This window comes from Coccinella septempunctata, chromosome 2 (genome assembly GCF_907165205.1).
Source record: "Coccinella septempunctata chromosome 2, icCocSept1.1, whole genome shotgun sequence".
NCBI classification, from domain to species: Eukaryota; Metazoa; Arthropoda; class Insecta; order Coleoptera; family Coccinellidae; genus Coccinella; species Coccinella septempunctata.
The window spans coordinates 52060987-52073600 of NC_058190.1; the positions used below are offsets into that span (position 1 = coordinate 52060987).

At 38.1% G+C, this 12614-nt stretch overlaps 1 protein-coding gene across 3 annotated transcripts in view; it reads left to right on the forward strand.

Annotated features, from left to right (window-relative positions):
- LOC123308074 (sodium channel protein Nach-like) overlaps window positions 1-9915 on the forward strand; it is a 38512-nt gene extending 28597 nt beyond the window's left edge. For 2 of the 3 annotated variants that reach the window (XM_044890613.1, XM_044890612.1), the window contains exons 2-9: window positions 5436-5642; window positions 5813-6100; window positions 6455-6569; window positions 6631-6907; window positions 6995-7048; window positions 8607-8727; window positions 9582-9691; window positions 9751-9915. In XM_044890613.1, the coding sequence (XP_044746548.1) occupies window positions 5436-5642; window positions 5813-6100; window positions 6455-6569; window positions 6631-6907; window positions 6995-7048; window positions 8607-8727; window positions 9582-9691; window positions 9751-9884 (1306 nt within the window). In that variant the 3' untranslated portion in view covers window positions 9885-9915. Of the gene's footprint in view, window positions 1-4064; window positions 4189-5435; window positions 5643-5812; window positions 6101-6454; window positions 6570-6630; window positions 6908-6994; window positions 7049-8606; window positions 8728-9581; window positions 9692-9750 lie in introns of those variants that run through there. The other variant, XM_044890611.1, reaches the window with a different exon arrangement.
- Window positions 9916-12614: the final 2699 nt, after the last annotated feature.

The window sequence follows — 12614 nt, forward strand, 5'->3', positions numbered from 1 at the left end:
TTTCTGATTAATTCGAGGTCGTAGATCACGAATATGCAATTAGATTTTTTCTAGGATTAATATATTAGGAAATAACTCACGTTTAGTGAAAAATTTTTAAAAAATTGGTCAATGTTGAGTAAATGTAGCAGCCAGAAAAGAGACACTGGACATATGTTGATTTTTTTGGTGATGGATTGATCCTTTGCGAATGTAAAAATCCAACTTTTATTCATCTACCGCTAGCAGTTTATATTTTATGATTTTTTCTGCGAAGGTCCAAAATTTCGAATTTTCCATCGACCATAACTTAAAAACTGATCTTTTCAGCAAAATTCTGTTTGCATATTCGTGATCTACGCCCTCGCTTTAGTGAATACTCCAGTTTTGGTTGATATTGAGAAGATCGAAAAATTTTCAATTTTTCCATACATATGCATGGAAAAATTGCGATTTTTTGAAAAATATTTTTGGTCTCCGATCAAAACCAAATTTACACTGTTGACTACTTCGAAGGCGAAGATAGCGAATATGCAAACCGATATTTTTGAAAAAATTTATTTTTCAAGTTATGGCCGATGAAAAATTGGAAAATTTGGACATTCACGGAAAAAATCATAAAATCTGAACGGTTCACGATAGATTAATGGAAATTAGAATTTTCTATTTGCAAAGAATCCATCTATCGTCAAAAAAATCAGCATGTGTCTAAATTTTTTTTTCTGGCTGCTACAGCTCCTCAAAGTTGACCAATTTTTTCGAAATTTTCCACTAAAAGTGACTTATTTCCTAAAATACTGATCCTTCAAGAAATCTAATTGCATATTCGTAATCTACGATCTCGAATTAGTCAATGAAATGACCCGGGTCGATATATTGTGTACTATTCAACGAAACGGGACCGCATTACTGTGCGGCTGCCGCCCGCATGCGGGGCACGCGCTGCACCACCCCTAAGAATGGTCCTGGCCAGATTGTTTGTTAGCTAAATAAAATTTGCGAGAAATTTGCTGCTTTTTGGCAGAAGAGTGCGTCTGGCAGTGTTCATTTCATTGTTCAATGACATTGGGAGCTTCCAATGCCCAAAACTCGACCAGAAAATGTAGGTAGACTGCCACAAGTCATAGAGACACGGCCTTTCTGCCACTAGTTAGAACGGATCGTAGATACCTTCGAAGCTAGAAATCGCCTACAAACTAGCACTAATTAAAATTCACTAAGTTTGGGATGGTCCTGAATCAGCCTCCAGACAGCGGCATCAGAACCGCTGTTCCAAATCAGCTCCCAATTTATTTACGTCCGCGAAGGTCCATAAATCTGGGAAAAGGATCAGTCCCGGCAAAAATCGAGCCTGATTACCTTGTTTCTCCGCCGAAACCACTCCCTCAATTCTCATGCGGAGAACTCGCCTCGGCTGTATGAAATATGCGCAATTGAAATTTATGGTGGGAAAGGAAACTAATAATTCGATTACGGGTTTTATGGGCCACCAGGCCCGAAATTAACCGAGGACCTGAAAGGCCGCGTATAAATATCGTGCCGCCAGGAGAGTTAGCCCGATGACAACTGGTTGGTACGTGAGCTTTGCTCTGAAATTTAGATGATTGTTGGTAACGGAATATTGGCGAGGTTATGTCGTATGACGAAGTGGAGCGTCATTTCTTACAGCCTCCAGTTATTGGGATATCATTCAGTTGGTGTTGAATGGCGATTCCAATCATGACTTAGAAATCTGACGATTTTGACAGTCCTTACATTTACACCTTATCACGTGATGAGTTAAGTGCTCTTTTGAAAGAAAAAGACCCAACTTTTTATGAAAGATAGAATATCGAACATATAATCAGCCCTAAATTTTACTCGTGAAGGAATTTTCACGTACAGAAATACTAAAATCAAATCAATTTGTAACAATCCTGTGAAAATCAGCATTACTACAAATTGGCGAATGCACTAGTGTTAAAAATTTTTATTTTCCCGAGACCAAAGGTCTTGAATTCGGTTGATGAACTTGATATTTTTTTTTGTTACAGCAGAAATGAAGGAATCGAAAACAAGAATTTGGTTTTCGTTCCTATACTGCCCATTTAGGGTCCAACAATACATCCATGAAGAGACAATACACCAATCATGAAAAATTATTTGGATACAATTAAAACAGCGAACCTGCAACATCTGTAGACCTTTCAAAAACAATGTTTCTTCTTGCTCTGCAAACCAGGACTCCTCAGCTTTTATAACCTTCTCGTTGGAAGAAAATTTACGAGCTTTTAAATTTTTTTTCAGTTGGGGAAAGAAATGATAGTCGAATGGAGCCAAATCTGGTGAATAAGGGGGATGCTTCAGTAATTCAAACCCTAAATCACGAATTTTTTGCATGGCAACATAAGATTGTGTGCAGGGGCGTTGTACTGCTAAAACAAAACACCTTTGGATAGCTTTCCGCGCTTTTTCTTTTCAATTTTTTCCCTTAGAGTAATCAGTAATGTCGAATAGTAATCTCCGGTAATTGTTCTACCCTTATCCAAAAAATCAATCATGATTACTTCATGGCAATCCCAAAAAACTGAAGCAAAAACTTTTCCAGCAGATTTTTGGACAAGAAACTTCTTAGGTCTTGGAGAACCAGAGTGTCGCCATTCCATCGATTGTTGCTTAGTTTCTGGATCGTAGAAATGTACCCAAGTCTCATCCATAGTGACAATTCGGTTTAAGAAGTCTACATCGTTTTCAAATCGAGCACAGATCGAACGCGATGCTTCTACCCTTGCACGCTTTTGGTCAACATTCAAACATTTGGTGATCCATCTTGCAGCAGTTTTATTCTTGTCCAAATTGACGTGAACTATATGATGAACGCGTTCGCATGAAATATTCGGTGCTTCAGATATCCGTTTTATCCCAATTCGACGGTGTGATAAAATCATGTCATGAATTGCATCGATATTTTCGGAGATTGACACAGAAACTGGCCTTCCTGATCGGTCATCATCTTCAAAAGAAAATTTACCTCTTTTGAAGCTTGCAGTCCAATTCTTCACGGTCGCATACCAAGGACATTGATCACCAAGGGTATTAAGCATATCTTCGTAGATATTCTTACCTCTTAACCCTTTTAAATACTTGATGATGGCTCGATACTCCAATTTTTCGATTTTGACAATTTCAGTGAACATCTCGTTTCTTTTCATTCATTGCGTAACTCTGGTTTACTTTTTTGACCTCAAACTTCACACTGACACTTCTAATGAGTTATTGTTCGTTGCTATGGTAACGCAATGTTTTTTTATACATGGAACTGGTCTAGGCTAACTAGATATCAATACATCCTCGTATACCGTTGAGCTAAAATATTGAAAAAAAAGGAAATGACGTTTTTTGTGCTTGGTAATGTTAAAGCTCTCAAACCTGGTACTTTCTGGTAGGTTTAGGTAATTCCAAGACCTCTATTCAATGCACAAGTAATATCAAAATGCTCGAGAGTGTCTCTTCTATAGAGTTTGTTGACTATCTTCCTTTTTGTCCTGTATTTCATAGTTTGATCTATTTCTCTATCTCTTTTACTTCTTTATATATTTGTCTGTTTCTCATAACACTCGATGTTTCAAAGAGATCGATGAATCCAACTTATAGTTATAAGATAGAGATATAGAGAATTTAACTCTGTTATCAGAAGTGTTTTCTGGCCTACACTAAGGCTGAAACTCCAACAACCTCCTTCGAGCTTCTATTACCGACAACACCTCGACAAGTTCGACAGGAAATTGAAAAAACTGCCCGAAATTTACTCAAGCATCCATCACCTGTCAACCTGCCAAACAACAATATCCGCTCAATTCTGACTTGACCGTCATTCGATTCATCCAAATATGGGTGCAATCACGTGAACCTATAACTTATTCCGATTTCTGGACATGGACAAATAGAAGCGGGCGGAAATGCTAAATTATGCCATTAGTGAACGCACTCACACAAATAATCGCCCCGCAAACGTCAGAATTCCTTGTTTTTCCTCCGGTTAGTTCCAGTAGGAATCATCCTTTGTTTGTAGTGACGTGAAGTCTGGCAAGATACGCGTACAAAGACGGACACGATGAAACGAAGAGGGTCCTTCAGGGTCCTGCTCGATACTTTCAGGGATTTTACGGAGCAGACTAGCATCCACGGATTGAAATACGTTTGTCAGAGGAATATAAGTGTTTCTGAGAGGTAGGTAGTCCGGGAAATGGAAAAATGGAGCATTTTTCCCATTTTTGCGCTCTACATATCGAATTCTTCGGATCGTGTTCGGATACAGATTTCAGGATGCCATATTCGAAATTGTTCCCACTTTTTTATATGATTTTTTCGGATGGAATAGAAAGGAATAGGAATTGGGAAATATGACATTATTTTCTTTGAAATTATGAAAAAGTTATATGTGAATAAGTTATATTATGAAACCTAATGTGATTCAAACCCTAAATCACGAATTTTTTGCGTGGCAACATGAGATTTGTGTGCAGGGGCGTTGTCCTGCAAAAACAAAACAACTTTGGATAGCTTTCCGCGTCTTTTCTCTTCAACTTTTTCCCGTAGAGTGATCAGTAATGTCGAATAGTAATCTCCGGTTATTGTTCTACCCTTATCCAAAAAATCAATCATGATTACTCCATGGCAATCCCAAAAAACTGAAGCAAGATTTTTTCCAGCAGATTTTTGGACACGAAACTTCTAAGGTCTTGGAGAACCAGAGTGTCGCCATTCCATCGATTGTTGCTTTATTTCTGGATTGTAGAAATGTACCCAAGTCTCATCCATGGTAGCAATTCAGTTTAAGAAGTCTACACCGTTTTCAAATCGAGCCCAGATCGAACGCGATGCTTCTACCGTTGCACGCTTTTGGTCAACATTCAAACATTTAGGGGTCCATTTTGCAGCAATTTTTCTCATGTCCAAATTGACGTGAACTATATGATGAACGCGTTCGTATGAAATATTCAGTGCTTCAGATATCCGTTTTAGCCCAATTCGACGGTCTGATGAAATCATGTCATAAACTGCATCGATATTTTCGGGGACTGACACAGAAACTAGCCTTCCCGATCGGTCATCATCCTCAATGGAAAATTGACCTCTTTTGAAGCTTGCAGTCCAATTTTTCAAGGTCTTATACGAAGGACATTGATCACCAAGGGTATTAAGCATATCTTCGTAAATCTGCTTACCTCTTAACCCTTTCAAATACAGGTACTTGATGATGGCTCGATACTCCAATTTTTCGATTTTCACAATTTCGGTGGACATCTTCTTTCTTTCAATTTATTGCGTAAATCTGGTTTACTTTTTTGACCTCAAACTTCACACTGACACTTCTAATGAGTTATTGCTCGTTGCTATGGTAATGCCATATTTTTTTTTATTCATGGAACTGGTCTAGGCTAACTAGATATCAATACATCCTCGTATTCTTCAAGGATATTCTGGGCTATGGTTACTTTCTGTAGCATCGGAATGGCAATATACATGACAACATTGTTCTGGGACAGATACACCAGTAACCCGACCAGGACAACTGTGACCACACTGCATGCTCCTACTATAGCCCTGCCCTTTCCAGCAGTCACTCTTTGTAACGAAAATATTGTGGTCGAATCCAAAGTCAGAGCTCTCGTTGAGACCCTGTAAGTGAAAAAATCTGATTTGAAGGTAAACCAACCAACTTTTCCAACTTCACAAATGTGTGATTAAAATTGTTATGCTTGATGTTCCAATAAGAATAATAGTGTATTGTTTGGCCTGTTTTTATTGAGAAAAAATCAACTTCAACTTCAACCAGATACATTTTTTTCAGGAATTACAGTAACGTCAGTGAGGATGATCTTATAAATTGTTTCCTTCAACTACAAGCATTAACGAACCAAGACCAGGTCATCTGGAATGTCCAAGATTTCCAGAAGCTACACCTGGTGTTGCATAGAAATAATTTAACCATCTTGGACGTTATAAGCAGAGTTGGGCAAAATTGCGAAGAGATGTTGCTGAATTGCCAATGGAATTTCATGAGCGTGAATTGTAGCGAAGTGTTTAGGAATACTTACTCCAAACTAGGACTCTGCTGCACGTTTTATGGAAACTTGAGGTAGAATTGCATGAAAAATTGAGTTTAGTATAGTGCAATACTATGACCTCTCAGATGAGACATAGCGATAAGTAACTAATAGATGAAGATAGAGTTTTTCAGGGAGAGAACGCTTTCATTCTATCAAATTCCACAATTATTCTCTGAAGAATCACCCTTCAATTTTTTTCGTAACTACTCTGTATATGTATTTAAATTATTTTGAGACTTGCCCTGCTATACCAAGATTTTAAGGAAGTTGGTACATACTTCAAAAAGTACATCTGAAATAAGAGTACTTTCAGTACTTGTTCCTTATTGTTCTTTTATCCTAAACCATAGCCTTTGATAGATAATATAAATGTTTCTACGTAGGTTTAACAAAAAACAAACTTTCACCGATAATTATGGAACAGAAGGAACTTTATCACTAGTTACAAATCCGAAAGTGGAACCAAACAAGTACTTTCTAGGAGCAATGGGTTTACGGGTAAATCCCACATTTCGATAACATTTTATTTCATTCAAATTCTCCTAATTTTCCATTTCAGATACTCTTTCACGACGCCCTGAGCTATCCAGATTTCAGGGCTTTGAAGAAGATCATAACCACCGGTACCCAAACGCAGATTCAGATATTCGGAACGAAAATAGTCTGCAGTTCAGGGATGTCCAAACTGGCATTGGAACAAAGAGGATGCGTGTTTCCAGGTGAAGTGACTTTGAGGCATTTCACAACGTACTCCGACGCGAACTGCCTGATAGAAAAACAAGCTTATGAGATGATGGATATCTGTGGTTGTGTGCCATTCTACTACGATTTCATAGGTAGGTCACAACTTAAAACAAACCATCTTTTATAAGTGGGCGCACAACCCTATTCAGTAATCACACATTGTATTCGTTTTGTTTCAGATTTTCCCAAATGTAACACCCTCCAGCTAGCTTGTTTCATAGAGGCTTCAATTAGTGAGTTACAAGAAGCAGTATATACACTGCGTAAAAAAATTAACGCACATTCTGAAAATCTCAATTTTAATGAAAGTTAACTCTACATTGACTTTATAACTTATTTTTTATGTTCTCTTTGGAAGGTTTTGAACGAAACAAGACACATTAAATGGAAGAAAAATTCAGGATTTCACCGAATCTTATGTGAAAGAAGAGAAATGAACAATTTGCAAAATACTGAAATGCTGATAAGTGATTTAATACTTGGTATTTCCACCCCTTGCGTTAATTACAGCTCGGCAACGACGGTTCATACTCAAAATGAGTGATCTCAAAATGTTCTGATCTAATCCTTCCCAGATTTCTCCGAGTTGGATTCCTAAGTCATTAAGAGTAGCTGGACGATTTTCTGAACTTCTCAGCCTTCTATTGAGGTTGTCCCAAACTGACTAAATCAGATTGAGATCTGGACTTCTTGCTTGCCATTCCATTCGAGAGACAACTTCTTCAAGGTACTCCTGAACGATGCGCGCACGAAGGGGTCTGACATTATCGTCCATAAAAATGAAATTTTCACCAATGTATGGGGCAAATGGCACTACATGCTCTTCAAGAATGTTCCTTATATAATTATCAGCATTCATAGCTCCATTATCAACGACCACTAGGTCTGTGCGAGCAGTCAATGATATTCCACCCCATACCATAATCGATCCTCCCCCGAAACCAGTAGTATTCAGAAAATTGCACTGATCATATCTTTCATGTGGACGTCTGTATACAAGGGAACGTCGATCACAATGGTAGAAGCAGAATCTAGACTCATCTGTGAAGAGAACTCTTTCCCAATCGGCCTCTTCCCAATGGATATGCTCTCTCGCAAAATCCAAACGCGCCCTTCGATGGGCTGGGGTAAGAGCTGGGCCTCCTGCCGCGAGACGAGTCCTTAAATCATATTCTCTGAGGCGATTTTTTATTGTCTGAGTGCTAATTTGCACCTCATGAGTTTGCTCAAGCTGAATTTGAGGGAGGCGAGCGGTTGCAAACCATTGTCTCAACGAAGAAACTCTCAAGTAACGTTCTTGAATGGCAGTTGTTACCCGTGGTTTACCCTGTCCTGGTCTTCGGACATTCATACCTGTCTCCCTGAATCGCTGCAACATTCTGGACACACACCTTTCTGCAATTCTTGTGTATGTCCACCCTTCTTCTCGCCAAACTACCGCTTGGGCACATTCCTCTTGGGTCAAATTGCGTGTTTCGCGTTGCATAGCAATCGAGTGTAGAAAATCAAACTAGAAAAACTATTGATCACTAGAATTGATCGAGAACAACTGACTTTAGAATGGAGACAATACATTCAAAATCTGATAATATCATTTTTTTTATTCCTGCTGGGAAAAAACATCTGTATTGAAGAAAACCGTTGAAAGTGGATAAAATATGCATGCATAATTCTGATGAAAATAATTATCATTAAGAACGCCTTCAGTTGTAGAATAAATTTGAGATTTCCATAATGTGCGGTAATTTTTTTGTGCAGTGTAGTATGTTGTTGGTTAATTTTTATCTGCAGGGAACGAAAGTTGGCTGGAGTATAGTGACGATTGTCCAGCTTCTTGTGAAGATACTTTATACGAAGTGAAAACTACTCAGGTCAAGTTGGAGAAAGGAGATTTCTATTATATACATTCTGGGTAATGAAAATACGATAAACTCTAATAGTGCGACATGAATACAATAATAAGGTTTGGGTAACAGAAAACTCCAAAATATTAAGTTTACATTGGAAAATGTATAAGTTTTTTTGGATCTCAGTAAATTTTTTATTGATTTTCTTCTGCAACATATTTTTCAGAGATAATGTTGCTAACGAAAAAAATTACAGGCTATGACAATAGCCTCTTCAGATTTGTTATGATTATACTGTTTTATAACATATATTTTTCGGTCGAAGTTTTATAACAGAAAAAGGGAGATATTTCTACTCTTTCGTAGGACAAATCTGCGGTCAAAACACAATTTCAAGTGCATGTTTAATTGGCAGATTAAATAACATTGCATAATAATGATCGTAAATAGGAAAACAAACGTTTCAGCGACAGTGTCCTGGTCTTTACGCTCATTGTGTACCATTAGTTGTTTGCGGGGTAATGTGTTGTAGTAAATTCACTAATGGAGGGTAGACACTAGGTTCCCTATTTCGCTTCATAAATTGCTTCGTTAGATTTAAACGCTGCAAACGTTCTCCCTTATGGCTGGGACACGATATTCGAAGACAGCAGGGATTTTTAGAGACCGCAATGTCCGCAATCATTTGGAGAATTGAATCCGATGGAGTTCGTCGACTTTTCGGCCAAAAATTATCGCCCTGTAATGTTTCCAGGAGTGGGTGTAGTAAACATTTTTCCAGAATTGATGAAGTAATCTTCTGCTGAAATTCAGGGTTTCTGTGATAGGGACAAAACTCTCTACGATGACAAGAATCAGATATTCAGATACTGCAACTATATATAATATTTTCCTGATTTTCTAGGTTTTTGCATTTCAGGGATTACATCGAGAACCTGGAAGAGCATACGACGCAACTCAAGATCTATTTCGTGAAATTCCAGAAAATCCTTCAGCGAGATCTTCTCTTTTCCACAGTGAGCTTGATAGGTAGGACTATTAGCTTGGGATTGTTCGACAAATTGGGCTGAATATAAAACTGATTTCAGCATCGTTCGGTGGAATTTACAGCCTCTTCATGGGTTGTAGTCTGATTACAATTTGCGAGATAATCTATTACTGTACCCTGAGGTTGTTCGTCAAGAAGCAGATATCTAAGAGGACAATGGATTCTAGAAAATGATGCAATATGTAAGGCATCCTCTTGCATTCGTAATAGCGAGAGCAAATTTCTCAGCTTTCAAGTATCACTTTATTTAGATGTATGACTTCATTAAATATGTATAGCTTGCACCCTCTCGACTATAATTGATTCATTAATATGAATTGATTACGCCTTAAGGCAATGAATAAAATAATAAGAACTGAATCAGATGCATTAGATGCAATATGGGACATTTCCATTGTCTTCGTCTGGGTTTCGATCTAGAATCGATTGAATCGGATCTCGTTTCGTCTGGGTGGCGCTGGAGTACTACTCGATAATACTCAGAAGCGTCTGTCAATATTTTATAAGAGCTATGTTGCTCTGACGAGGTCTCGAGGTCAAATGAGACCGAAACCATGGTCAGCATCTGCTCTTCTTCTGTGGAACGTTCTCCATTTGGTTGTCCTGACAATGGCTAGTTCAATTCAGATCGTAACACTTGTTGATATTCAAATCGGCGGGTGGTGTGCATCTGAATTTGATTCTCACTCTTGATTAAATTGAAAATTTCGTTCAATACCCCTTTGGTGTTAGTGCTGATCTCCAGGCATGGATAAGAGAAACAATACAAGTCGAATGCAGCACTAAGAATAGCTGAGAAATGGACGTTGTTCAAGAATACATGTTTTGTGTTCCTTGGGGAGACATTTAGGAACTCTGCCCTAATATTTCCATAACGGTTTCCCAGATTCGTCCTTATGATTCTACAAGTTTCCTTATTATGCTCCAAATTACAAATAAAAATTACGTATTAATGCCACAGCTCCCAATTCCATCTCGGCGGCCCAAACATGATCCAATGAATAATGAAAACTTATTTCATCGAGTTTCAGCTCTTCCACTTGCGAATTCAACGTAAGTTCATTCCTTGATAACATGATCCCCACTTTTTGCCACCTCTCTGGGGACAAGAAATATTTATATTCCTTCTACTTGGCGAATTCATTTTACCCGCGACGTAACTGTTTCTTGTAACAACGCAAGACTAAAATTAAATTCGTCCGCAGAAGCCGCGGTTTGCAGTCGGTACCAAGGAGGATTCAGTTTTCTTGTAACCTGACTGGAATTCTCAGCAAAGATGCGGGCAAAAAGTTACCGGCAAGAATTATGTTCGTGAGAGGTGCGGTTTGAATGCAAAGAATGAAGTTTGAAACATTTCTCTATTTCTCTAGGGACACTGGCATTATTTTAATACGACGGGTGTGAAGAAGCGTTGGGTTGATGAGCAGATTACTCAAGAAAAACATATTCTTAAGACAGGTAACTCGTAAGTGACGTAAGAACTAAGGAAACAATAATAAACTCAATAATTGGAAGTGGATCATTTGTGTACGTGGATGTATTGATATCTAGTTAGCCTAGACCAGTTCCATGGATAAAAAAAATATTGCGTCACCATAGCAACGAACAATAACTCATTAGAAGTGTCAGTGTGAAGTTTGAGGTCGAAAATGTAAACCAAACTTACGCAATAAATTAAAAGAAAGAAGATGTCCACCGAAATTGTAAAAATCGAAAATTTGGAGTATCGAGCTATCATCAAGTACATGTATTTAAAAGGGTTAAGAGATAAGCAGATTTACGAAGATATGCTTAATACCCTTGGTGGTCAATATCCTTCGTATGCGACCGTGAAAAATTGGACTGCAAGCTTCAAAAGATGATGACCGATCGAGAAGGCCAGTTTCTGTGTCAGTTCCCGAAAATATCGATGCAGTTCATGACATGCTTTTATCAGACCGTCGAATTGGCCTAAAACGGATATCAAAGGCACTAAATATTTCATACGAACGCGTTCATCATATAGTTCACGTCAATTTGGACATGAGATGAATTGCTGCAAAATGGATCCCCAAATGTTTGAACGTGCAAGGATAGAAGTATCGCGTTCGATCTGTGCTCGATTTGAAAACGATGTAGACTTCTTAAACCGAATTGTTACTATGTATGAGACTCTGGAACATTTCTACGATCCAGAAACAAAGCCACAATCGATGGAATGACGACACTCTGGTTCTCCAAGACCTACGAAGTTTCGTGTCCAAAAATCTGCTGGAAAAGTTCTTGCTTCAGTTTTTTGGAATTGCCATGGAGTAATCATGATTGATTTTTTGGATAAGGATAGAACAATAAGCGAAGATTACTATTCGACATTACTGGCCACTCTACGGGAAAAAATTAAAGAAAAAAGACGCGGAAAGCTATCGAAAGGTGTTTTGTTTTTGCAGGACCACGCCACTGCCCACAAATCTCGTGTTGCCATGCAAAAAATTCGTGGTTTAGGGTTTGAATTACTAGAACACCCCCTTCATTCGCCAGATTTGCATCGATCCGACTATCATCCCTCAACTGAAAAAAAATTCAAAAGGTCGTAAATTTTCTTCCAATGAAGAGGTAATAAAAGCTGTGGAGATCTGGTTTCCAGAGCAGAAAAAAACATTTTTTTTGAAAGGTCTAGAGACGTTGCAGGTTCGCTGTAATAAATGTATCCAATTAATAGGAGAATATGTTGAGTAATACAATATTTTGACATTAAAATTTTGTTTGATTTCACAGTAGGCTGAGAATTTTTCAATATATCCTCGTGAACATCAAATCGGTAATGCCTACATTTTGATTTCTCCTTCAAGTAGAACTTGATGAAGCTTCGAAATTGAAGTAAATCATAAATTGTTTCTTAAATTGTATGCCACACATATACATATA